At 36.1% G+C, this 25,001-nt stretch overlaps 1 protein-coding gene across 1 annotated transcript in view; it reads right to left on the reverse strand.

The window, feature by feature from the left end:
• Positions 1–3,621: 3,621 nt before the first annotated feature.
• Positions 3,622–25,001, reverse strand: part of LOC115924585 (solute carrier family 2, facilitated glucose transporter member 1-like) — a 54,489-nt gene continuing 33,109 nt past the window's right edge. Inside the window, exons 4-11 of the mRNA XM_030987098.1 lie at positions 22,453–22,568; positions 21,326–21,485; positions 20,551–20,747; positions 14,184–14,294; positions 13,317–13,418; positions 11,510–11,585; positions 10,687–10,814; positions 3,622–9,981 (exon numbers count right to left, since the gene is read on the reverse strand). Coding sequence (XP_030842958.1) covers positions 9,784–9,981; positions 10,687–10,814; positions 11,510–11,585; positions 13,317–13,418; positions 14,184–14,294; positions 20,551–20,747; positions 21,326–21,485; positions 22,453–22,568 — 1,088 coding nt within the window. The 3' untranslated portion in view covers positions 3,622–9,783. The remainder of the gene's footprint in view (positions 9,982–10,686; positions 10,815–11,509; positions 11,586–13,316; positions 13,419–14,183; positions 14,295–20,550; positions 20,748–21,325; positions 21,486–22,452; positions 22,569–25,001) is intronic.

Below are 25,001 nucleotides of genomic sequence, written 5' to 3' on the forward strand. Positions count from 1 at the left end.
TCATTGTTTATCTATAAAGCCAAAAAATGGTACAATGCAACATTGTAAATCACTTTTGAAAGATTAATCATTAATTCATAAGAAGATATTCCATGTATATAATTAGCCTATTTAGCATAATCATCTAATTAGCATATATGTGTAGTATGTAATAATGTTGCTAATCTTAATCCAGGAAGCCTGAAAACATGGATAATGTTACTTTTCAAGGGTTTTCTATGACGAGGTTTTCGTTTATGACACCAGTATTTATTTTTGAGTAATGCAATTGTCTTAACTAGCATTATGAGCTAATTAGCATATGTTTGATATATGGACTTTATTGTCATTGTTTATCTATAAAGCCTAAAAATGGTGCAATGCAACATTGAAAATGACCTTTTGAAAGACTACACATTTATTCATTAGAATATATTCCATGTTTTGAGGCTTCCTGGATTGAGATTAGCAACATTTACATATTGCACATAATTATGCTAATTAGATGATTATGCTAATTTGGCTATTAAAAAAGTTGCCCAAGGTTGTCAAGCTGGCAACCAAGCCGAATTTACTTCAATACCCATCTAGAACACAAATCAACAAAAAAAAACTGGTACTTAACAACTTTTCCAGGTCTGAAAAACTTCCACAGGACCATCTGGCTACATTGTGTGAGGGGAAGGCTGACAAATGTCATTTTTATCAAAAAATTCCCCACAACAGATGGTTATTTCTTTATAGCTCATAGCCTAGCTTATTGACAAGAAGATTACAATGGAGCCACATATAAATATGTAATTGCATATCTGAATCTTATCATTATGATAATAATCTAGATATCAGTGTCTATCTATCCAAAATATATTCAGGTTTGGTACATTATCTCAATGAGCATCAGTCAAATAGAAGATATTTCTAGATCTGAAATAATAATATTAATGATGATGATGATAATGATGAAGATGACAATAATAATAGTAATAATAAGTCATGATTAATCCACCCTCTACATTAGAATGACTTTACATGACTTTTTGTATGTCTACAATTATCAAGTTAGTGTCAATTTGGACAGATATGGCGCATTACAGAATAAATGTTCACTATATTATTGTCATTTTTTAAAAATTCTGATACCAACAGAATTATATCTAAATCCTACTGTAAATTTAGATAATTTTCCATCAATTAATCTGTTACATAAATGTACAAGATAATGGGGCTAGATCAATTAGTAAGGCAGTGGCAGATCACAGACCATGATGCTGGTACCCCCCCCCCCCCACCCCCTCCTCCTCCAGAGCTTCCATTTGGAAATTCTCCTCTTTTCATGTCCTATTTTCGCTTCCCTTGACTATGTGGGTCCAGATCCAGATGTAGCCCGAATTTTCAGTCTCTTTCGTTCGTTAGCCTCTGATTCGGGTAGGGTCGGCTCCACGAAAGAGACAGAAAATTCGGGCTTATCCAGATGTAGACATTGATCGTGCAACTACCCCCCCCCCCCCCACTTTTTTTGTTGTTAAATTAATATTTTCATCGGTCAGCTTTCAGTGTTTCTGCTTCATATCACTGATAAGATTAAAACTACCTGTATTTCGGTTGTATTAATACAGTGTTAGTTATATAAGAATGTAATTTTACGTGCCACATTTTTTGGGGAAACAAGTTCGGAATAAAATCCTGTATTTTAAAAGGGTTTGAGGGCTACCCTCTTTATTAAGATAAAAATAATGACTATGAGTATGACTCCTTTCGTGAGATATATGCTGTTCACAATTTTACATGTATTTGAACTACAGTTTAAACGCACTCACAAATTCCTTGAATGTTCTCACTACTTCAGCTCCTCAGTAAACATTACATTTTAAGTCAAGATTTCAACGTTATACATTTGCTAAATTGCATTGGAAGCAAACTGATTGACACTTACATCTTTAGCAGGATATACGCGATACGGTTGAACACAAATGATCCTTTCGTAGAGGCATTTGATGATTTGAGACACTAAAACTACGCATCAAAATGGTGGACAAACATGACTTGATGTGGTTCTGACCTATGTCGTACGTGACCTCCGTTTTCCGCACAGGCACGGTCTTGGATAATAATGATGCTATATCCTGCATCAAAAAGGTATTGGTTTCTAATTGATTAAAAGCGTGTCACATGATAAGATCACCGCGAAAATGTGCACACATTTCAAGTGAAGTGTATAGACTACTATGATAAAATCACAGTTTTTTGAAAAATTCCTCATTTGCATTGTATATGGTAATTTATGCAAATAAGGTCATACAAATCACATTTTTACCCTTTAATCGTATATTATTCATATTTAAGCATTCATTTTTACTACATATATTCATAAGCCCATTTGAAAGGATAATACGACAAAAAATTTGAAGAGCCAGCTTATTCCTTATGTTATCTCTTGTTTTGATAATTTCTTATGTATTTTATTGTTTTTGTTGTTTTATTTCATTTCTAACTACAATTCAACTATTTTGACTACTTAAACAACCACCTAAACTTTAAACAAAACCCAGTAACCAATGTTTGATCTATTTTTAGGAAAAATGACATTTCCATATGTTTTGTACACAAATCACGAAAATAAGCGATTTTCGGGCTGACATGCAAAGACTTAATGTCACGTGACCTTGTAACTGTAGGTCCGATTTTCAAAAAAATCCTTTTAATAGATGCGCAAGACTCGAAAGAAAATAGTCCGCAAGTGGCGGGGCGCCATCCGTATGCGTTCCCGAACAATCAGCAAAATCGCGGGGGGGGGGGGGGGCATAATGCCCACCGGCCTTATGAGTACCTCAACTAAAAGTACAATTAACGGCAAGCATGTATAAATCTGTGTTTTTCAGTCTCTCCGTCTGACCATCAGTCTCCATTTCATCCTCAACCCCACCCCCCCCCCCCTCCCGCTTCCCCTTTCCTACATGTACCTTTTTTTGGCCCATCAAAATAATATAATGTAAAATAATATAAATCTAACTCTCTCTCTTTCTTAAAATACATTTCTCCCTTCTACTCATTTCCTCTCTCTATATAATATATATATCTCTCTCCCTTCATCCATTTCTCCCTTTTACTCATTGCCTCTCTCTATATAATATATATATATATGTATCTTCCTTCATCCATTTCTCCTTTCTACTCATTGCCTCTCTCTCTCTCTCTCTCTCTTTCTCTCTCTTTGTATATACATATTTATCTATCTTCCTTCATCCAATTCCCCCTGTACTCATTGCCCATCTCTTTCTCTTTCTCATGTTTTTCATTCTCTGCCCATCTGTAAATCTATCTCTTCTTTTACTCTTGCTCTCACATTCTGACTTCTCAAAATTCTAGTCTCTGTATGTAATTGATGAACAGACAATTAACATATACTCTTTTTTATCCAACTCTCTCTCTCTCTCTCTCTCTCTCATATCTATCTCTTCCTTCATTGAATTCTCCCTTCTACTCATTGCCCATCCCATTCTCTACCCTTTCATGTTTTTCATTCTCTGACCATCTTTACATCTATCTCTTTCTTCTATCTCTTCTTTTACTCTTTCTCTCTTCCTTTCACATTCTGACTTCTCAATATTTTAGTTTTTGTATGTAACTGATGAACCGACAACGTTTACTCTTTTTATACCATTTATTTTCAAGTTCCAAAAGAAGAAAAAAAATCTCTCTAATATGACATGCACATGAATATCATACAATAGAATCTCCAGAATAATTATTCTATCAGCTCTGTATATCGTGCATGAATCGGCATTCTGCACGGCACAACACACAATGTTCTCCCTCTTTCTTTTACAACAAAAAAGATAGCAGAGAATGGAGCGAGACAATTTGAAAGAAGACCTCAACGCACTAGCTACAATCGTGATTATAATACAAAGGTGCTTAATATAAATAAAGCAATGTACACAAATCTTAGTACATTTAGCTTTAAGATCCAGATATATCAGTTATGGCAGTTACATGCATGTGCTCTTGATATCCCTAAACAATACTTTTGATTCCCCTCTTCTTAATTTACAGGTTTGTATTTCGCACAGGAACATAAGCACAGGTTGTCATGGTTATAGACAGAAGGACACTGGTTCAAGTTCCATCTAGACGTCTTAATGTCTCATATTAATAATTAATGCATGGCAATGGTAATACTCATTTCAATGCTTTAAGATAGTGAAGTTCAAATTAAAATTTTCTTCTCGCAAAAAAATGGCATGTACATGATGTGCATCCACAGAATTATTAGTATTTCTAAAAATTCTCACAGGAATTCATGAATACTGAAATCAACTACCGGTATATTAATGACCAATCCTTATTCTTTTCTCACAACAATAGGGCATATACATGTAAATACATTATTCTTAATGTATTTAACTAATACATTAAATTACGTATTTATAGTATCTGGAAGGATTTGCATACTCTTGACAAAAAGATTATGTCTCCTCCACAAGTCTCCTTATAAATCCAAGTTGGCATATACTTTATCTCACAGAAAAGGTATGTTACAGATAGGTAGGTTTCACTTGATAAGTATAACATTTGGAAGGATTAATTTGATATACTCATTGCAAATAACATCTCTGTCGCAGAACATATAACTCTGTATTTAAACATAGAGGTATATATTTGCTCTTTGTTCAAAGGCCTACCAACAAATTGACTTCAGTTTTACAGTAATTATCAATCCTGTTTTTGTACTACTACAAGATTTGAACTCCCTCTATAGTAACTATATAGTGAGAACCAAATTGCAGTACTGCCAACAGCTATGCGTAATAAACAATAAACCAATAAATAAATCAAATTTAATGCACAAATCTTTGTTGAATGCCTCGTTACAAATTATTTCATTCACCTGTTACGAATAAATGTAACCATAAGTCAGAATTCAAAATGCATACATTATTGTTGCTAGGTAGGACAAACATTACTTGTTGCTAGGTAGGACAAACTTTATGGCTTGCCCTACCTAACCTAACAACACGTAATATATGCAGTTTGCATTCTGACTATTGCATTACAATTATTTATAACAGGTGAACAATATAATTGGTAACATGGCAATTAAGAAAGATTTATGCATTAAATTTGATCCCATTATAAAAATGTCATATTCAACAAATGTCACTTCATATTACTTTCCATTGGAGAATAATTGGAGAATCTACATGATAATTATAATCTTAGTCCAACTGCAAGCATGTTTAATAAACAGGCTATTTTCTAAACCTGGAATGCATGAATGAGAAATCAACACAATAATTATTTTTAAAAACGGCACTGCATATGAAATCAAATTGCTTCCGAACCAAAAAAAAAGAAATATAAAGTCAAATCAATATAAAGCAAACAGCAATACCAGAACTTGGCTTTCCAAGTCGATCGAACCTCGCATAATCTGACCAAAATTATAACTTCCTTTAAAATATATGGTCTTTGTGGGTACCTGATAGGAATTTATATTCCTTGAATGCTGTCAGCACCTTAGGACAGCTGGACTTAAGTCAGGGTAATAATAGTACTTTGTACGCGCCATGAGCATCCCCGGTTGAGGATACATATGTGTACGCAATATCAATATAGCTGTTATTAAACTTATTTATTTTTAGAATCACATAGTATGCTTATATTAATCAGAATTTAATGTACAACATGTTTAAGAATACCTGATAATAAAGCTTTTCTCCAGAAAAAAAAAATTTCATCACTAGAAAGCAGCTTCATCTAATTACAATCTATAAACATCTAACAAAGAATTATGACATAATTTACAACACAATTTACAACAGGCTGAATTCCAGCTCTTCAAAATTTCTTCTGAAATACAACTGTACTAATACTACATCTACTAACTACAATCAAAGATCTGCCCCCCTTTCACAATTTTCATTTCAGCATTGTAAAAAAGTGCATTTATTCACATAAATGAGATACTGAACAATTACAAAGAAATAAATTCATTTCGTAATACATTTCACCCTCAACATTGTTGTGTTGAATTCTCTCCGTCAAAGAAAAATACAGGGAAAAAGCAGAGCTACAGATCTATCAAAAGATACTCGAATTAATCAGCTGACATAAGTAAAAGGTTCATGACTGGTATAAAAGAAATCATGATCAAAAGGCTCCTGTTATTGAGTTCATTTATGAACTAAAAACAGATTTATATTTATCAAAACTGCACTGGTGCTGTATCAGCTGGCATGTTAATTAAGCTGCAATGCTGTCAACAATTATCTTTGGTTCTTAAATACAGTGTCCATTTATAACTTGATTTTGTTTGGCATACTAAATCTCTAAAAGATAACGAGATCTAAAGTTTTAATACTGATTTTAACATGAAAATAACCTTTTTTCGTTTAACAAACAAAGATATTTCACTTCATAATACTTCGAATATTTTTTGGCAAAAATTTCATGAAAACTTTAAAGATTACCGGTAACAATAAAAGAACAATATTCTCTCCTAAGAGACGAGGTGAATAATCCTACTTTTAACATTACATTCTCAACTACTTGAGATGAATATGATTATATCACATGTTCTATGTAGCACCTTTATATTTTTAATGCTTGATCTCATATTCGCATTACCCTATAAGTGATATGTAAAGATTTCATTTCTAATTCATCGTATAATAATTAGCTATTGCCTATTTGTGGTGCATTAATTTAACCTCAACCCTTTAGGATAGAAAGAATAATCTACATGACATCCCCTTTGTAAATGGAGTATAACAATCTCCCAATTATATCAAGTGGTTCATTTTTATCCAATGTATCTTGTCAAAGCTTCAGAATTATTCAAAATTATTCAAATCTTGTAGCTTCAGCTCGAAAAATAACTCTAATTGGACTCTTTTCTGAAAATAAAGCATGGTGCTTCAATAAGTCTGAAAGTAAAGTTGTAGAAGGCTTGCGTGCTAGCTAATGCTTTATTCCTAGAGTGCTCTACAAGTATAGAAATACACCATTTGAAGGCACTTGTTGTTTTAATATATATTTCCTCTTTGTTTAAGTGGCAGATAAGAATTGATGTTATATTGACTACCCTGTACATCTAGCTGTCAAAGGAATGATTCTGATATCTTTCCAATTTTACATCTTATACTTTTGGACTTATTTCATCTAAGGAAGCTCATTATAGACACATGCTTCTGTGTCCTCTCTCTAAAAAAAAAGCCGATAGAAAATATATCCTGTTAGTTGAAGCCTTCCTAAATATATGACACTAACCACGTAATGTACTAACCACCTATGGCACTTTCACTGTGAGGTAGCTCTACATCTAAGCTACATTAAACCAAATTAAAACAGATTTACATAACTTTGCCCTATTTTTGTTCTTCTTATTTCAATATATCTAATCAGTTACGAGACATATTAAAAGTCAGAATCCTAACATCTCGATTTAGATGCATCTTTGCATTCACCCTCCAGATGGAAACTTTCAATATACTATCTTGCATGACTTGCCTCTATCATTTAACATAAGTGGAACAGACAAATCAAAAATCAAAAATCAAAAATGAAGAAAAAGACAGACCGACCATGCATTGAATCTACATTGCCAAACTGAAAACAATCCAAATTGTTGCTTCTCTAAAATATATATATATATTATATGGATCTGCATGCTCATGCTCAGAAAAATATGATTTGACACACATACATATAATGTACAAAGATAGAAATTATTTGCACAATTCTTTGAATCAAATACTTTACAAATAACACTGTACTACCCTGTTTGTCTCTCTTTCAAAGCTTATTATCTTTCGCAATCATCCGTCAATAGAAATCATCTCCGACATAACATCTGGCGATATTAACATCGTGTTTCTTTGATCTGGTTATATACCGAATAGTTCTTTGAAGGACTATCTAAATCGTACTCACTAAGACTATATCATATAGCTCAATATTTCCAAGGTTCATGAGTGAACAAAAACTTCCTAAACCTGGCTCGATCTTATGACGAATGATCCAAATTAATCCAAAATCTTCCTCTTACATTTAGCTGTGTCGTAACTATATCAGCTACAAAATGAACATTAAGGTAAAACACAGTCAACTTCAAACAATCAACTCATGAAAAACTGGTGAAAAAATATATCACATCAAAGGTATGTTGGTGCCATTCACTAAGTGCAGATTTTTATTCATTATTTTAATTTTTATTTTTTATTTTCATATTCTCGATTTTTGCTTTTTAATCTGCAGCATTTCTTTTTTTCAATTCCTTTTTTTATTTTTTTTATATTTATTTATTTTAATGTTTTTGGTGGCAATGATAACAAGCCATTCATAACTTCCAAGAAGTTTTTACACATTGTCTGCCGATAGCTAGAAGGACGTTATCTCATACACTTCTTTACAGAGTTAACGTCCTTCTGGCTCCAGCTTTTATACATGGTCGATTTACGGGACAGTGTCATCTGCTGAGAGCCATAGGGGCACAAATCTTGGTTGAAAAGATGGATTAACGCCCTTATGTCTTTCAGAACACAACATTTGACCCAAGGGTGAGAAGCAGAAGGTTGTTATGAATATCAGGTACACAAACTAACTCACTTAGTTCCTAAAGTCCTTCTGTTTCTCATCCCTCAATATATATATATATATAATCTCTTCACATAAACAACTAGATTTCAGCCGTATATCAATATGTAGTGTGGTTCTGAGGCCTTCTCAGCTTTGTGCAGTCAAAGTCTACTACAAGAGACTATGGTACATATAAATGGATGGCCAACTTCACGTTCAAATGCCTGAAAAATGTACATCAATACTTTCATGGTAACTTTAAGGCCAGCTTAGGTAGAGCCTCTCCATATTGTTGAAGACATCAAATGCAGGCTGCCAAACAGGCACATTTTCTAGATGAATATATATCATATCTCTAAATATTTGAAAAGTTTTTGAAGATTAGCCACCTCAAGTGGTTCTAGCCCCATTCACGGATATTGATGTTGATTAATTAATGACAAATAATTCAGGTTTGAAAAAAAATGCATGTCTAGATGTCTATTGTACGTAGAAAAGGGACTTATGACTTTACCTCCTATCCAAGGGACAAGGTCTTTAAAAATAAGACATTATCAATAAATGACTCCCTAAAGATTTTGGATTCTTTGCTGGTTTTGATCACAGAACCTTTGGGATATCGATCCCAGAATCTTCCAGTTCTGCCACAAAGTAAACAATGATATTGTGCCTCTTATCAAACATTTGTTATCAGAAATTCCCTTTACTACATACATGTACATGTTCTTACATTCAAACCTGTCTACTAAGGCCATCCATGTGACCACTGTAGAGAGGGTGTGAATATATAAGATCCTCTGAGGGGCATCAGTAAAAGTGACCTCTGAGTAAAGTTATTTTGTCATCTTATTTCTTCTAGCTCTCTGGAAAGAAATAACTGTACTAGTTTGGGAAGGACGGATAAGACCACCCAGCAAGGTCCCTGACAGGTGGCTATCTCATCAACTCAGCTCTCAATTAACATAAGAAAAAGAGGATCATGGGGGACCAATGGTCACCAATTAGGCATTGTTTGCTATATAGAGGGAGCAAGTAGCTACAAGTAGTACAGTGTGGCTTTAAGTGGCTACTACAGATAGGTGGCTACTACAAATGAACATAGAGATGGCCGTCACATAGAGGTGAGCATTATGACACGTTGGACTGTACTAGAAGATAGAGTAGTACACTTCAGTTTCTAAGACTACACACTACATACGGTACGGTACTATTGTGTGGTGATCGTCATCATGCCTTGTTCGCGTTGTCCTGGAGTTCGTAATCGCCACCCTTCGACTTCTTTCCCGACTTATCTCCCTTCCTGAAGCCGTCCATGATGTCGTCGAACGTCCTGTTCTTCGTCTCGGGAACGTAGAAGTAGGAGAAGATGGTCGTCAGGATCACGAAGAACATGAAGACCAAGAACGAGTATGCCCCTACGGTAGCCTGTAGGACACAAACGACAAAAGGAAATGGGGTTTTGGGTTATGACCTTGCTGACCTGTGATGCATACCATAATGATTGGCTGGCTTCTGTCCCAACTAATAAAGCCAATTATTTTAGCATTGGATATTATTATAGCGCACATACATGTACATGTATTCACCATGCAAGGTGTTCAAGGCGCTCCAATATTACTAGGGCTCTAGCTGGACTAGCCATTTACATCACAGCATACAACGAATTCTTTCCTTAACACCTGGGTGGAGAGTGGCAAATCAAGATTACTGTCTTGCCAAAGGACACAAGTGAAGTACCGTGCTGGGACTCGAACCCGTGACCCTTCCCATTTCCAGTCAAGTGTTTAAACCACTCAACTATGGTGACACCAACGTGACACCAATATTTAGTCTGGAAGCTGATACTCATTCTAGCAGGGCAGGTTATTGTGTTCCTCTACCCCTACCCCTTACTCCCCCACCACCCACCCCTACCACTCCACAATCTACCTCAATGTTCCAAATCGCTGAACACTCACCTGAATAACGGGGAAAGTAAGACCAACAAGGATGTTACACCACCAGTTAGTCTGGATGGCGATACTCATAACAGCAGGGCTGGGTTATTGTGTTCCTCTACCCCTACCCCCTACTCCCCTATCCCCTACCACTCCACCATCCCACTAATGGTCCCAAGCACTGAACACTCACCTGAATAAAGGGGAAAGTGAGACCAACAAGAAAGTTACACCACCAGTTAGTCTGGATGGCGATACTCATAGCAGCAGGGCGTGGTCCCTGGGTCCACAACTCAGGAACAATCACAAATGGTACAGGACCTAGAGAAAAATAATATTATAATTATTTATTCATTATCAGTTTATTTCATATTTTGTCTACATGGATTTCACAAGTATAGACACAGAACTTAACCAATGATAACAGATTGATATTTTGTCTACATGCATTTCACAAATATATACACAGAACAAAACCAATGATTACAAGTTGTTTTTTGTAAATGAAGAAAATTATTTTGTCTACATGTATTTCTCAAATATATACACAGAACTTAACCAATGATAACAGATTGATATTTTGTCTACATGGTCATGCATTTCACAAATATAAACAAAGAACATAACTAATGATAGCATATATACATACAATCATACACTATTTATGATGGCAAGATGAGTAATATGGTCTTGAAATCATACCTGTACATTAATTGCAATGAAATTATTATTCTATTTATTATGTCAAATCAGGGTTACTAAGCATAATTTTGTACTGATTCTACCCAGATTCTTCTTGGGGGGGGGGGGGAAGGGAAAAATTGATCAATTTAAAGGGCATCCCTGGGTTCAGAATAATTTTTTTTTTATAAAAGTCTAAAATTCCTGGAAACTGATAAAGACGGCACATTTGAAAACACACTGCAGCAGTGGCAGTGATGTCGTCAAAATACCCTGCCTTTAAAAAAATTGGAATACCCTTTCTGTTAAAGATATAAAAAGGTTCAATAACTTACCTGGTCCAACAGCGAATGATACAATGTAGGCATAGATGAAGATGAGAGACAACCATTTCATCCAATCAAAAGTAGGCTATAATAAGAAAAACAAAAACAAATTAAAAAGTAGTCTACAATAACATTGGAACAGTTAGAGTACCAGTAAGTAAATTGTAAGATATCCACGCAAGATCTCAAGGGCCTGTTTCATAAAACAAATGCTAATATTTCTTTGACAAATTTGCTCTCAGCCGATCAAATGCCACGATTTCAGTAGCTTATAACACTTATGGTAATCTGTTATTGATATTGTATGCTGTGAGCATGAAGGATGCTATAAACTAAGAGCACTTTACATAGTGTTAAAGGTAATACAAACTTTTGGTGTGGGGTCATGAATTTGGTTCAAATGAACATACGGTATTAGGAGCATATGCGATCCTACAATATTCAGTGATCGTTGTCGCGATTGAAATCGAGTCTTAAGTTATGAAACTGTAAATAATAAACTCTTTATGTTGTATAGCTCCCTCTCAACATCAAGGTATTAATTAAGCTATAAAACAATTTTTCCTGACTAAAATCGACCGATTAGCTATTCCCGTTTGGAAATTACACATCACAACTATATGTTCTGAGATTTTCATGGTCGCAGCTACTATTGAAATTTATCAAAATTTACAGGGAGCACCGGTGTTTTAGGGGCTAAATTTTTTAGTGCTTATAATACATCCTCAGGGGCATCTCAATATATCAAAATTGTAAAGAATCACTATCCACCCAATTTTCCAAATTTCCCAAAACTTTGTATTACCTTTAATACATTCCTTGCTCTGAACAGATGATACATCTAGCTTAGCCAATACAATCAAACCTGCTTTAGTGACCACCTGTCACATTTTTTGTTTCCCTTGAAAATGGCTTCTCATTCAAACATGTACTAAAGGAACCTGTCTACAAAGACCACTTTTCGTGTTTCCCTTGGGCTGTCGCTATGGACAGGTTTGACTGTGTATGGCTGTCAGATTGAATAGTTTTGATAATAATGACACTTGTAAAATGGGGGATTCATTTCTACAAAACGGGCTCACATCATTAAAAATCATAGATTGTCGCTTTATATTCCACTCCTTTAGACAAATATTTGTTGTGAAAAAGTATTTTTTAACATTTAATTGCTTTTAAATCAATTTTCTGACCACCTCTCATCTGTTGGTTGGAAGAAAAAGATAATAATATGAAATGAATGCATTTGTATTGGGCAGACTCTAGTACATCGCTCTTACAAGGCCCCCCTGACACATCACTGATGTCCTTTGCCAAGGCATTAATCTACATTTGCCTCTCCATACCCTGGGGGCCCTACGTTACTGAATTTCCATATGCTCTCACAGTGACCATACGGTAGGAATACTCCCCAGGGAGTGGAGATGTTGCACATTGTGAGTGAATGAATCCAATGACTTTCCCTATGCTCTCACGGTGACCATACGGTAGGAATACTCCCAAGGGAGTGGAGATGGTGCACATTGTGCGTGAATGAATCCAATGACTTTCCCTATGCTCTCACAGTGACCATACGGTAAAAATACTCCCAAGGGAGTGGAGATGGTGCACATTGTGCGTGAGTCAATCCAATGACCGGGGTAATAATATCTGTGAAGCTCTTAGAGAAAGTATTTCGTATTAAGCGCCATATAAATTCAGATTACCAGTACTATTAAGATTTATATCATTACAATTACGTATGGATGAGAACTTACGACTTACAAAAGTGAGCAGGAAATCATTTGAGAAGATACAGAGGAAGAGACTGTTTTCTTACCTGGAGATTTAAACTGACTGTGAGGAGAGCTAAACATATGGCCATTAGACCGAATGGGACGACCGTTAGAATACGACGTCCAGCACGCTCAACCATGTACACCTGCAATAAAGATAGAGTAATGGCAGATAAGACAATGTATCAAATACATACTTTAATAGGGAAAATATAGAGGGTTCAGTAAAACAAAGGTGTAACTTCATATTTTGCCAAAATGAGTATTTGATATCAAAATGTTCAGACAAAAATGTGGGCTTTCCAAGAAACACAAAGACTTAACTCCACCCAACACCCTATTGAAGTCAATGGCTAGTGAAACATAGACTTAACTCCCTAAGGCCCAAGTGCTCAGTGACACATAAACCACTTTTTCTCAAAATGGCCAAAATGGAGTTACGTCTTTGTGTCACTGACCCCTCGATATGAATGCATGAAGAAACTTGGACCAGACAACCGAAAGCAACATTGAGAATGGCAAGTACAGCAAGTTAAAAACAAAAAGAAACTCTTCATAGTGTTATTTAATTTAATACACACTTGTGATGGAATACATGAACCCCTATTTACTAGAGTAAGAAATTGTGATTTACCTTTTGAAATTTTGGTATTAAAGTTTTGGACTTGACATGCAACAAAGTACACCATGTGCTCGAGCAAGGAGAAATAAAAACTGGCTGAATAGTTCAGGTTCCATTTTATAGCAGTTCTCTGGTTACATTTCCACCAAAAATGTAAACGGTATTTAAAATTTCAAATCTTTGAATCAACCAGGGTAAAATAGAAATGATTATTGTCCTTTACAAGCTAGCATAGGTATGGGATGGTTCCAAGCAGATATTCCAAGATGATACAGGATGCAAGACTTACCGAGATAATCGTCATGACGACGTTGATGGCACCTGTTCCGATGGTGGCGTAAGCAACCTCCTCTGCTCCCATACCAGTCTGGCGGTAGATTTCTGTGGCATAGAAGAGAACCTACACAAGGAGGAAGGGATGGAAGAGACAGAGAAAGAAGAGAGTTAGGAGAGGAGAATATTTGATCTTCACTATTACCATCTTCCTTGTGACTGTCAATTTCATCTTCATCTTGACCCTTGTTATGGTCATCATCTTGACCATTAACTGTCATCAACACCCATCAGCATCATCATCGTTATCTACATTGTCTTTGATGACATCATCAGGGATCATCATCTTCGTCGTTATCGACATTGTCTGTCATTATCATCACCCTAATCATCATCTTCTTCTTTATCAGCATCATAATTATCTTCATCATCAACATTTTCATCATCTTCATCATAATTATCATATATTTCATAATCATGTTTACCACCATCACCATCACCACCACCATCACCATCACCATCATCATCATCATCATCATCATCGTAATCATCATCATCATCATCATCATCATCATCATCATCATCAACACCATCGTAATCACTCTCATCATCATCATCATCAACACCATCATAATCACACTCATCATCATCTTCATCATCATCATCAACACCATCATCATCATCATCATCATCATCATCATCATCATCATCAACACCATCATAATCACTCTCATCATCATCATCATCATCATCATCAACACCATCATAATCACTCTCATCATCATCATCATCATCATCATCAACACCATCATAATCACTCTCATCATCATCATCATCATCATCAACATCATCGTAATCACTCTCATCATCATCATCATCATCATCAACACCATCGTTATCACTCTCATCATCATCATCATCATCATCATCACCACCACCATCATCATCATCATCAACATCATCGTAATCACTCTCATCATCATCATCATCATCAACATCATCACTATCCTCATTTTTTTGTTTATTCTGGTTTTTCAACATGTTTATGGGTAGTTGCCCAACAACTTCCTACAAAACTGTGAGGAATGTGAGGAATAACCAACATTTTTTGCTGGCAGTGTAATACTCTTTTCACACTGGTTTTGCTTAACCCCGTACTTTGCTTAGCCCCGTACTATCCTTAACCCCGGACTATTTTTTTGGCTTTTCACACTCGCTGTTTTTAGTCCCGTACTAGCGCCTATTCTGGAATAAGAAAATTCCCGCTGTTCTCACTGCATTTCGTTAACCCCGGATATCGTGTATGTTATGATAGGACATACTTCGCATCTGGCCAGCTGCGATACGCTCCATTGCGTAGTACCAGACTATTTTTCGTTTCTGTTCTCATTCATTTGGTTAGCACCGCAATTGCGGGGTTAGCAGGAGTTAGCACCACAATTGCGGAGTTAGCCCTGCTATTTTGCAGGGTTAGTTAACCCCGTACTATAGGTGGGGTTAGCCAACTTTAGCCCACTTTGGTAAAAACCAGTCTGAACAGAAAGTGGAATAGGCTTAACCCCGTACTATAGGTGGGGTTAAGACCCCCCCTTAACCCCACCTATAGTACGGGGTTAAGCAAAATATTGCCAGTGTGAAAACAGTATAAATGCCCCCTGTAGGAATGCAGGGCTTAAATTAATCCAAGGCCACCAAGGCCATGGCCGTGGATGCCCCTTTGATTGGCCTTGGAGATTTTTTGTGCCCTTTCCAATTCTTCCTATTTGTGCTGTAATATAGGAATGTGCCCTACAGAAAAGTGGCCTTGCCCTAAAAATACTGAAATTTAAGGCCTGGGAATGGTTCTTCAACTAATACCAAATTATATTATACTAGGAATTCCAGGTTCATACTGAGTATTTTATACACGACTATCCCTATCAAGTTACTGGTACCCGCACACTTACTACATCGTGTGATGAGTAGTGGTTAACCATAAGCACAGCGTTTAACATCTTAAATACACCGCGCTTCATTGCAGAACTAATGATCCCTGTCAAATGATTTCTCTGAAAGGAATATGATTCACTATATCATGGTACTATTGATACTACTATGAATGTGTCTTTTTACTATCAAACTACAGGCATGTCTTCATGAAAGCGGACTATTAGCCTGGCATAAATAGTCCATTGAGTAATAGAATGCCACGTGTCAACCTTTCAAACACTCTGCAAAAATTGATGTGATACTCACTGATACTACAAAAAAATGAATGAATGAATGACATGCTATAAAGGTACTATATCCCATTTGCAGGCCAATAAAATGAAAAGGTTAAATTCCAACGGCATTTGAAAGATAATACTAATGTAGAATTTCCCTATAGAAAGTAGGGCTTGAAAAAGTCTTCCAGTGGAAAAATAATGACTAATAGTTGTGAAATCGACTTAGGAGCTATAGAGCCAATAAGTAATAGTCTTGTTATTGCCAGAGAAGAAAAAAAGCCAGTCAGTCACTCAATAGTGTCTGACAGTGCAGTCTAGCAAGTAAACGGGTTTCCTTGCATAATTTGAATATTAGGACACTGCAAACGTTTAAATTTCACAGATAGGGACATACATGACATATTCATAATTCCTGCAAAGTTCTACAGAACTTGAGGTTAGCTGCAAAAGGGACATAGTACCTTTAAGCCCGAAATAAAAATGATTAAAATAATTTGATGACTTGATTCATGCTTTGTTATTTTGTTACAGAACTCCTGTAAACTGTTAGACATAAAAAGGTTGACAATCCATAAATCAGTAGACAGATTTTTCAATGAAGATGTAAGTGTAATACGGTTCACATTTCTGTGTCTTATATAACGTTCTGTATCTTAGATATCTTAGCTTAGGTATGAGAACTGATGTGTGGTCATGTTAAGTTTTATTAGTCTTTTTCTTCACTACAGACTTGTTCACATCTGCTAGTGTCAATGGCAGTGGTTTACTATTGGATATTTGAAAGCGTAATGTGTTTCACTTTCATGTAACACAGAGATCAGAGAGTATACACATTGGGCCTTTGTTGCACGCAGTTACCATTCATTTACACAAACTATCACATCACATCTGAATGAGTCTCTTAACAAAGTTTATATCTTGACTAAAATTAATACTTCACACTTTTTAAAATATCTTAAATTAGGCGATGAAGCAGCATGAATTAGAGGAATATATTTGTGGTTATATCTCTACTGTTAAAAATAGGTATAGAGAAGGTGCTCTTCGTAAAAGATTTTCCAATCAATTTGTATATGATATGGCCATTATGGGGCTTGTTAGTATATGCTTGTTGGCAAATACGACGTCATATATGCCGTCAGAGGTTAGGGTACACACAAACACAACAGCTGAATCTATTTAACAACTCTCCATTTCTCTTTTGCGTTCTCTCTCTCTCTCTCTCTCTGTCTAGTTCTCTCTCTGTCTCTCTCTTCTTCCCCTCTCTCTTTCTTTCTCTCTCTGTCTCTCTCTTCTTCCCCTCTCTCTTTCTTTCTCTCTCTGTCTCTCTCCCTCCCTCCCTCTCCCCTTTCTCTTTATGTCCCTCCCCCTTTCTCTTTATGTCCCCCCCCCCCTCTCTCTCCCTCTCTCTCTCTCTCTTTCTGCCCTTCCCCCTCTCTCTCTCTCTCTCTTGATCTCTCTCCTCTCTCGCTCAGACATCAAACAAAGAAAACACAATAACTCTCCTAATGGATGCCTCAGACATTGCTCATTCTCAGTCTTATACCATCACATTTTCAATTATCTCATTTTTCTAGGGCTCTTGGCAAGGTCATTTTTTCCTATTCAATAAGAGGTATGGTTAATGCATATCTGTAGTCTGCTCCCTATAGCTCCACTGCTAACATTTTCACATAATCTATTTTTATATCAAGAGACAATTTAAACGCAGATGAATCTGCGCCGCACTTGAACACCTCTAATGGTTATATTTACTTTCTCTGAGTGAAAGGGATGGGTGTTTACACGATCATGTACGTTATTGATCAAGCGTGGAAACCACTTGGGAAGCTAGACACCTGTTACACACATGTCTGGAAACAGGAAAGCAGGCCTACAAGGGCAGAACTAATGGAGGGTGGTTTCAATGTAATAAAAGAGTGAAGAGCTTTGAAAAACACTGTTGTGGTACGTGTATTGCCAAAGCCTATCTATAACAGACATGATAAATGGTAAAGGCCAGTTTTGGAAACGCCCCCCTCTCAAAAAATGAAATGAAAGATAATTACCAATCATGTGAACGAATATGTTTTGACTAATACGTGATCATACAAATTTTGCTGACAAACCGCCTACTAATTGATATACCGGTATTTGGTAAATTATTATATCTATTTGAACCTGATAGATATAACACTTGTCGCGCAAATGTGCGAAGTCCCATATACATCTTTCTGTGTACAGTGCTTGTAACTTTACCAAGACCAGGCCAAATTTCTTATCATTTTGATGATTCCAGAACCTTGCAGTACACAGCAATACTTATATGCTAGATGATCAACATTTTCTGATCAATGCAATCGCATGACCATAACTGGTCTTTATCTTTAAAGGACAAGTCCACTCGAAAAATAACTTACTTTCAATAAAAGCAGAAAAATCAGACAAACCTATCAAAAAAAGTTTGAGCAAAATCGGATAACTAATAAGAAAGTTATGAATTTTTGAAAAGTATGTAAAACTATGGAACAATGAGATTCACGACACAAATTGCGAAGATGGTTATCAGTTTGTGACGTCATGTCCTCACAACTTATCAATTGCTTTATATAGTTTAATCCCATTAATTTCCCTTTTTATCCCCCAAAACTTGATTTCCCCATGCCTTTGCCCAGGTTATATGATTTGTATCATATTGCGTGCATGACATTTCCCAATTTTTTTAATGAATTTTGAAGAATTGATGCTATTTTCCGAATATTGTATTTCATAATTATTGATTTTTATATAAATAGTTTATCAAAATTCAATTTTTCATGATTTAACTGGACAAAAATTACTTTTTATTTGTGCATCCACACAAAAACATATTACTAACAATCTAACTTGGATGCTGGTGTGAAGAAATAAAATTCTTAGGGTGAAAATAGGAAATTTATATTATCAATATAAAGAAAATAATTAGTGGATAGTGAGGACCATACGTCACAGACTCATGAGTGAGTTGCCAATTTGTGTAGTGATTTAAAAAAAAATTCATGTCATTAAAAATTCATAACTTTCTTATTAGTCATCCGATTTTGCTCAAACTTTTTTTGATTGGTTTGTCAGATTTTTCTGGTTCTATTGAAAGTAAGTTATTTTTGGAGTGGACTTGGGCTTTAAGAACTATGCTTGTAATTATGTTATTATTAGGCCTAATAATGATCAACAGAATTGTATACTAAGGAATTTTCTTGCTACGTGACATTTATTTTATTATTTTCACTCAACCTGGGTCAAGGCAGACAACTGGGTGAAATCCATCTTTGGTCCATGAGCATAAATCGTCTGTTAACTCTGTTTGGAGTCGGAAGGGGATTCATTCTGTGTAAAATGGTTTTGGTTAGGGCTCTTCTGTTTCTACACAGATGAAATACTCAGCAACAATTAAAGCCCACGAAGGTGTGATTCACAGAAAGTGAATTATTATATCCACACACAAACCCCAATCATTGACACACCCACATATCCGCTTCATAATGTTTACTTTTTGCTTTAAGTCTGTTGGTTGATGGGTGAATGGTTTACTCATTGGCATGTGGCCAATTCAATTTGTTTGACCAGGGCTCTGTTGTACTTATAGAAAACATACAATGCCAGCACCACAGCTGTTGACTGTGTGGTAATATTTTCTTGTAAAACACCATACAAATCCATCCTCATCCCACTTCCTCGTTATTGCCAACAGTTACTCTCCAGTCTCCATGGCAACGCTATCATGAGCATCATGTACCTATGTGGATAGTAGAGGCAGGGGAAACAGGAAAATAACCATCTATACCTAGGTAACACTTATCCAACGTCATCACCACCATCATCACCATCTTCATCACCATCTTCATCATCATCACAATCATCACCTTTATAATCATCACAATAATCATCATCAACACCATCATTACCATCATCACCATCACCTAAACCACCACCACCATCATAATCACCAAAACCACCACTACCACTACCACCATCTCCATCAACACCAACATAGCTACCACCATCATCACCGATAATATCACCATCACTACCTCTACCACCAACCACCAACTTCATTCCTTACACACACCACCACCACCACCATCTCGAAGCCTTACCCATACCACCACCACCACCACCAACCATCACAATCCTCCTCCTCCCCACCATCATACTTACAGCATTGATACCAGAGAGCTGTTGTCCTCCCTGAAGAATCATACAGATGAGCAGAGGCATCTTCCAACTTGGGTCCTTGAGGGTTATCACGTCCACGATTCCAACCTTCTCCTCAACTTCCACATCTTTCGTTCCCTCCTCCCTGATCTCCTGAATCTCTTCTTCGACATCATCCGAGCCTCGTAGTCTTACCAGAGCTGAGGATAAAAGAAAATGATAGTCTCAGCCTTGACTCATGGACGGCATAAATGTCATTTATTCAGTCTCATCAGCACATCAGCACTCTCACCCTAACTATTAGTACATGTAACTTTTGAGAGAAAAAAATATTCCTTCAAAAGAGATTTTAGGTGCATTACAAATATTTTACTTTTATTTGAAAACTTATCTTTCTATCTTATATAAGAAACTTCGCGAGAGCAAGCCTCATGATAAAATTTTTAACTTCATTCTCATCATTACTTTGTATTAAGTTAGTAGAGACACAGGGAGAGATAGAGACAGTGAGAAATAACGAGAGACAAAGATAGAGAGAGAGAGAGAGGGGGGGGAGGAAGATATATATATATATAGAGAGAGAGAGAGAGAGAGAGAGAGAGATAGAGAGAGAAATAAAGAGGGACAGAAAGAGAGAGAAAAACGGAGAGAAAAGAAAGAGAGATAGAGAGAGAGTGAGAGGTGGAAGGGAAGGATCGAGACGGGGGCAGAGAAGAAACCCAACCCACAGTTCTGGCAAACCTGAATTCAGAGATAATCGCACATCGCCATGCCATACCTTGTCTGGTCTTCTCTACTTTGTTCCTGTTGAGGAGTAGCCATCTTGGACTCTCTGGGCAGAACGGTAGAAGGATCAGCTGGAAGGCACTCATCACTCCAATCAAAGCCAGCAGAATAGGCCAGCTGTCTTCTGCAGTGAAGGCGTACAGTCCTAGGGCCTACAGATACAAGCAAGAAATCACAAGGTTGGATCACAAATCAACAGATGGCATCACATTCAGTCTATCCCAGTTCTTTTTAATTTTTTTCTTATTTTTCTTTCTTTTCTTTCATTTTTTTTTTTATGTGGGGGGGGGGGGGGGCTCTCTTTTTGTGCTCAATCATTTAGATTTTTCACGTACTATGGAACTACCCATGAAGAGCTTCAGCAATATACCCCTACAAAATCAATCCTGAAGCATCACAAAATCACAAAAAGTACCCATGAAGCACTTTTATTGGCATAAAAGCCAATCTTGAGGAGTTATCCATCTTTTCTGGTGATTTTGAGTGAAAACTGAAAAGACTACAAATTTATCGCGATCAACAGAATTAGAGAGTTATACATTTTTTTGAATATCAATCCCTAATAATGAAAAATATCATCAATCGATGGATAACTCCAAAAGCTTCTCTTCGATTCATAGGGGAGAGTTTGGCCAGGATTAGGGTTAAAGGCCGTAGCCTCAATCCTCCCCCCCCCCCCTTCCCCTCACCCAGATCTTCTGTCCTGCCTCGCTACCTGAATTGGACAGCATGGTCCCAATTGCCTATTAAACATGTACTTCATGGGGGTGTTTCACAAAGATCCTAAGTAGAACTTAGTCTAAGTTGGACTTTACATTTATGTAGAGCCATTTGTAGCCTTAAAATGAAATGTATTCAAAAGCAGAAATTCAAGTATTTTAGACCTTTCATAAATTCCACATCAAGAACATGAAATCTCCATTATAATAGAAAATATGAATGATTTGAAACAAAATTTCATGCCTTTTAAAAATAATTTTTACAAAATATTTTCAAAGATGCTAACCGTAATTAGGCTTTCCGTAATTGTTGAGTCCAACTTAGAGATAAGTTCAACCTAGGATTTTGTGAAACACCCCCCCCCCCCCCCTGGTGTTTAGCAGAATTGTTGGGACTCACCTGACCAATGAGGATACCAATAGTGATCATCAACTGATGGATGACTCCAATGGCTCCTCTTAGATTGATAGGAGAGATTTCAGCCAGGTACAAGGGAACAATCGTAATGGCCGTACCTGTCAAATAAGATCAGAATAAAATAAAGAGTTGTGACTAGAATGACTTGTGGAAAAGGGTCTTCTATTATACTGTGGTCGCACCACTAGGCCGACCTTTAAACCAATTCTAGACCAACCAAATTTTGGCCATTGATGATAATATTAATGTCTGTTTGGTCTGTTGTTAGTCTGGTGGCGGCCTCATTGGTGTGCTGGGGGATTGGCAGAGGCATAGTATGAGTTGAGACATTGAGGGGCACTCACATCATGGGGGAGGGGGGGTGGGGGATACACAGAAAATGAAATTTCATTAGGGGGAGGGTACTGGAACTATCACTTTCTTTTCTAGTCCTTTACCTCATCTCTCATGACCATTTTCTCATCTGTTTTTATCTTTTTCTTTTCTTCTTCAATCCATGGTCTCAAGACTTTAAGCTACTATGATTTTTATTTTATAATGGAATTGCATTTAGACTGAAACTGGTTTAAATACTTTGTTCATCATCATATAGCTAGAAGTGTGTTTAGATCATCACAAAATAATGAAAACTTGATGGAAGTCACATTCACTAAGATGCTCAAGTAATTTGAGACCATTTACACAGGTGGGTAGGAATTATCAATCCAGTTTTCTTTGTTCATTTAATGGGCTATTATGTCATTTCTAAGGAAATATTTTGCCAGATCTACATCCTTTATTTGTGGTCTCGAGGATTAAGCTACAGTTAGGTTTTTGTACTCTGTGTCTGTAACGACTTACTGTCCAACACTGTTCCATTGTTCCATCAAGAAAATAACATTTAAAAATGACTTTTCACATCACATGAAAAAACAACATTTGAAACTTGAAAGTGACTTTACACATCACATTGAAAAAACAACATTTGAAAGTGACTTTACACATACGATGGAAAAACAACATTTGAAAGTGACTTTGCACATTACATGTGTTCTAGATGTGCTCATTCAATTCTGTACATAAAACTACATGATTGTACTACATGTATGCACTTTGGACCAGTGGCTTATCAATCCCGGGGATTTTTTTTCTACCTTTAAATAATAGTATTGACAGATATGCATTGTTCTCCAGTGCCAGTGGGCCCATTGAAGTGTTTAGTTCCAAATAGAGAGTCTATTCTTCCTTATCTACAGACGAACGTAGGTCAAGATTTAAGTGATTCAAATATAACCTTCCTCTCTGCAAGCATGACAAGCGCACTTTGATTTCAATAGTTAATCAATTAGGATATTGATATATAGTAGTCAATGAAACTCAAAGCATAAAGTTAAAAGTCCATTTCAAATGCTCCAATAAAGCTACTGATACACAGTCATTAATGCTATTAGGATCTATTAGGAACAATATTCGTAAATGGTAATGGTAGAAACGTGTTAAACCACTTTTAAATAAGGTATTTAACCAAGACATCTATGTCTTGGAAAAAGAATGTTTTGACCTCCAATGTTGGTGACATATTAGTTAAGGGAGAAAGATGCAACAGTCATCTCTTTCCTTTTCTGCCATACCAACGAGATGTTTATTACTCTATTAGTCATACCATTGTTAATTGACCCTGCATACCTCCTTTTTGAAGTACACAGGTCTTTGGAAATCAAACCAAACTATTTGGCATACATGTATATCATTAATGATGAACAATTTTTATAAATGAATCATTAAGGCTTAGTGTGAATTTCTCTGCTTTTGTCAAACAATGTGTATGTGACTGTATACTTTCATTTGTTATTAATATGTTTGTCACCTTGTTTGATTACTTGAAAATTACCAAGTTCTTATTGAAAAACTGAAACTTAATGATCAAATTCAAAGAAAAGCAAGTCAATTCATTTGTTTTAAAGTTAAAATAAACGCATCCTCCCCCCCCCCTTCAAATGGTAAAATGGAACATTAGAGAGATGTAGATTCCAAGCTAAATCGATAAAAGCAAAGAAACCTCTTTTTCGATTGCCTTGTTCGTCATTCATTGTGTAAGAGAAACAGACAGAGGAGAATGCAACGATGTTTGCTCGGTATAAATAGATCCTATCTGGCATGCTTCAAGAGAGTGCTACAAGTACATGTATGTCTTTAAAAGAAAAAAGATGATTGTGACCACACCGAAAAGTGCAGTTTGTATGCATAACTCCTATTTACTTTACTTTATAGGGTGCTCATACTTTTTTATAAGTGTAACATCAATAAAATCAGAATACAAAATTTGTACCAGCAAAGGTTACTTCTATTCAAACAGTATATATGAATTCATTCCTTTTCTTAGGGAATCATTTCATAAACTGACCCAATTCTTAACTCCAGAGAAGCTTTTACACAGTGAAGCAAAATATAAAAATTGCTCTTGATCATAAAAAAGTCATATCAATGCCCTGTTGCATTTTATGTATGAACATTGTATCAAGATCTTTAAATTAACCTAGTTTTAATTCATA

The sequence above is a fragment of the Strongylocentrotus purpuratus genome, unplaced genomic scaffold (assembly GCF_000002235.5).
Source record: "Strongylocentrotus purpuratus isolate Spur 01 unplaced genomic scaffold, Spur_5.0 spur5_scaffold_16, whole genome shotgun sequence".
NCBI lineage: Eukaryota > Metazoa > Echinodermata > Echinoidea > Camarodonta > Strongylocentrotidae > Strongylocentrotus > Strongylocentrotus purpuratus.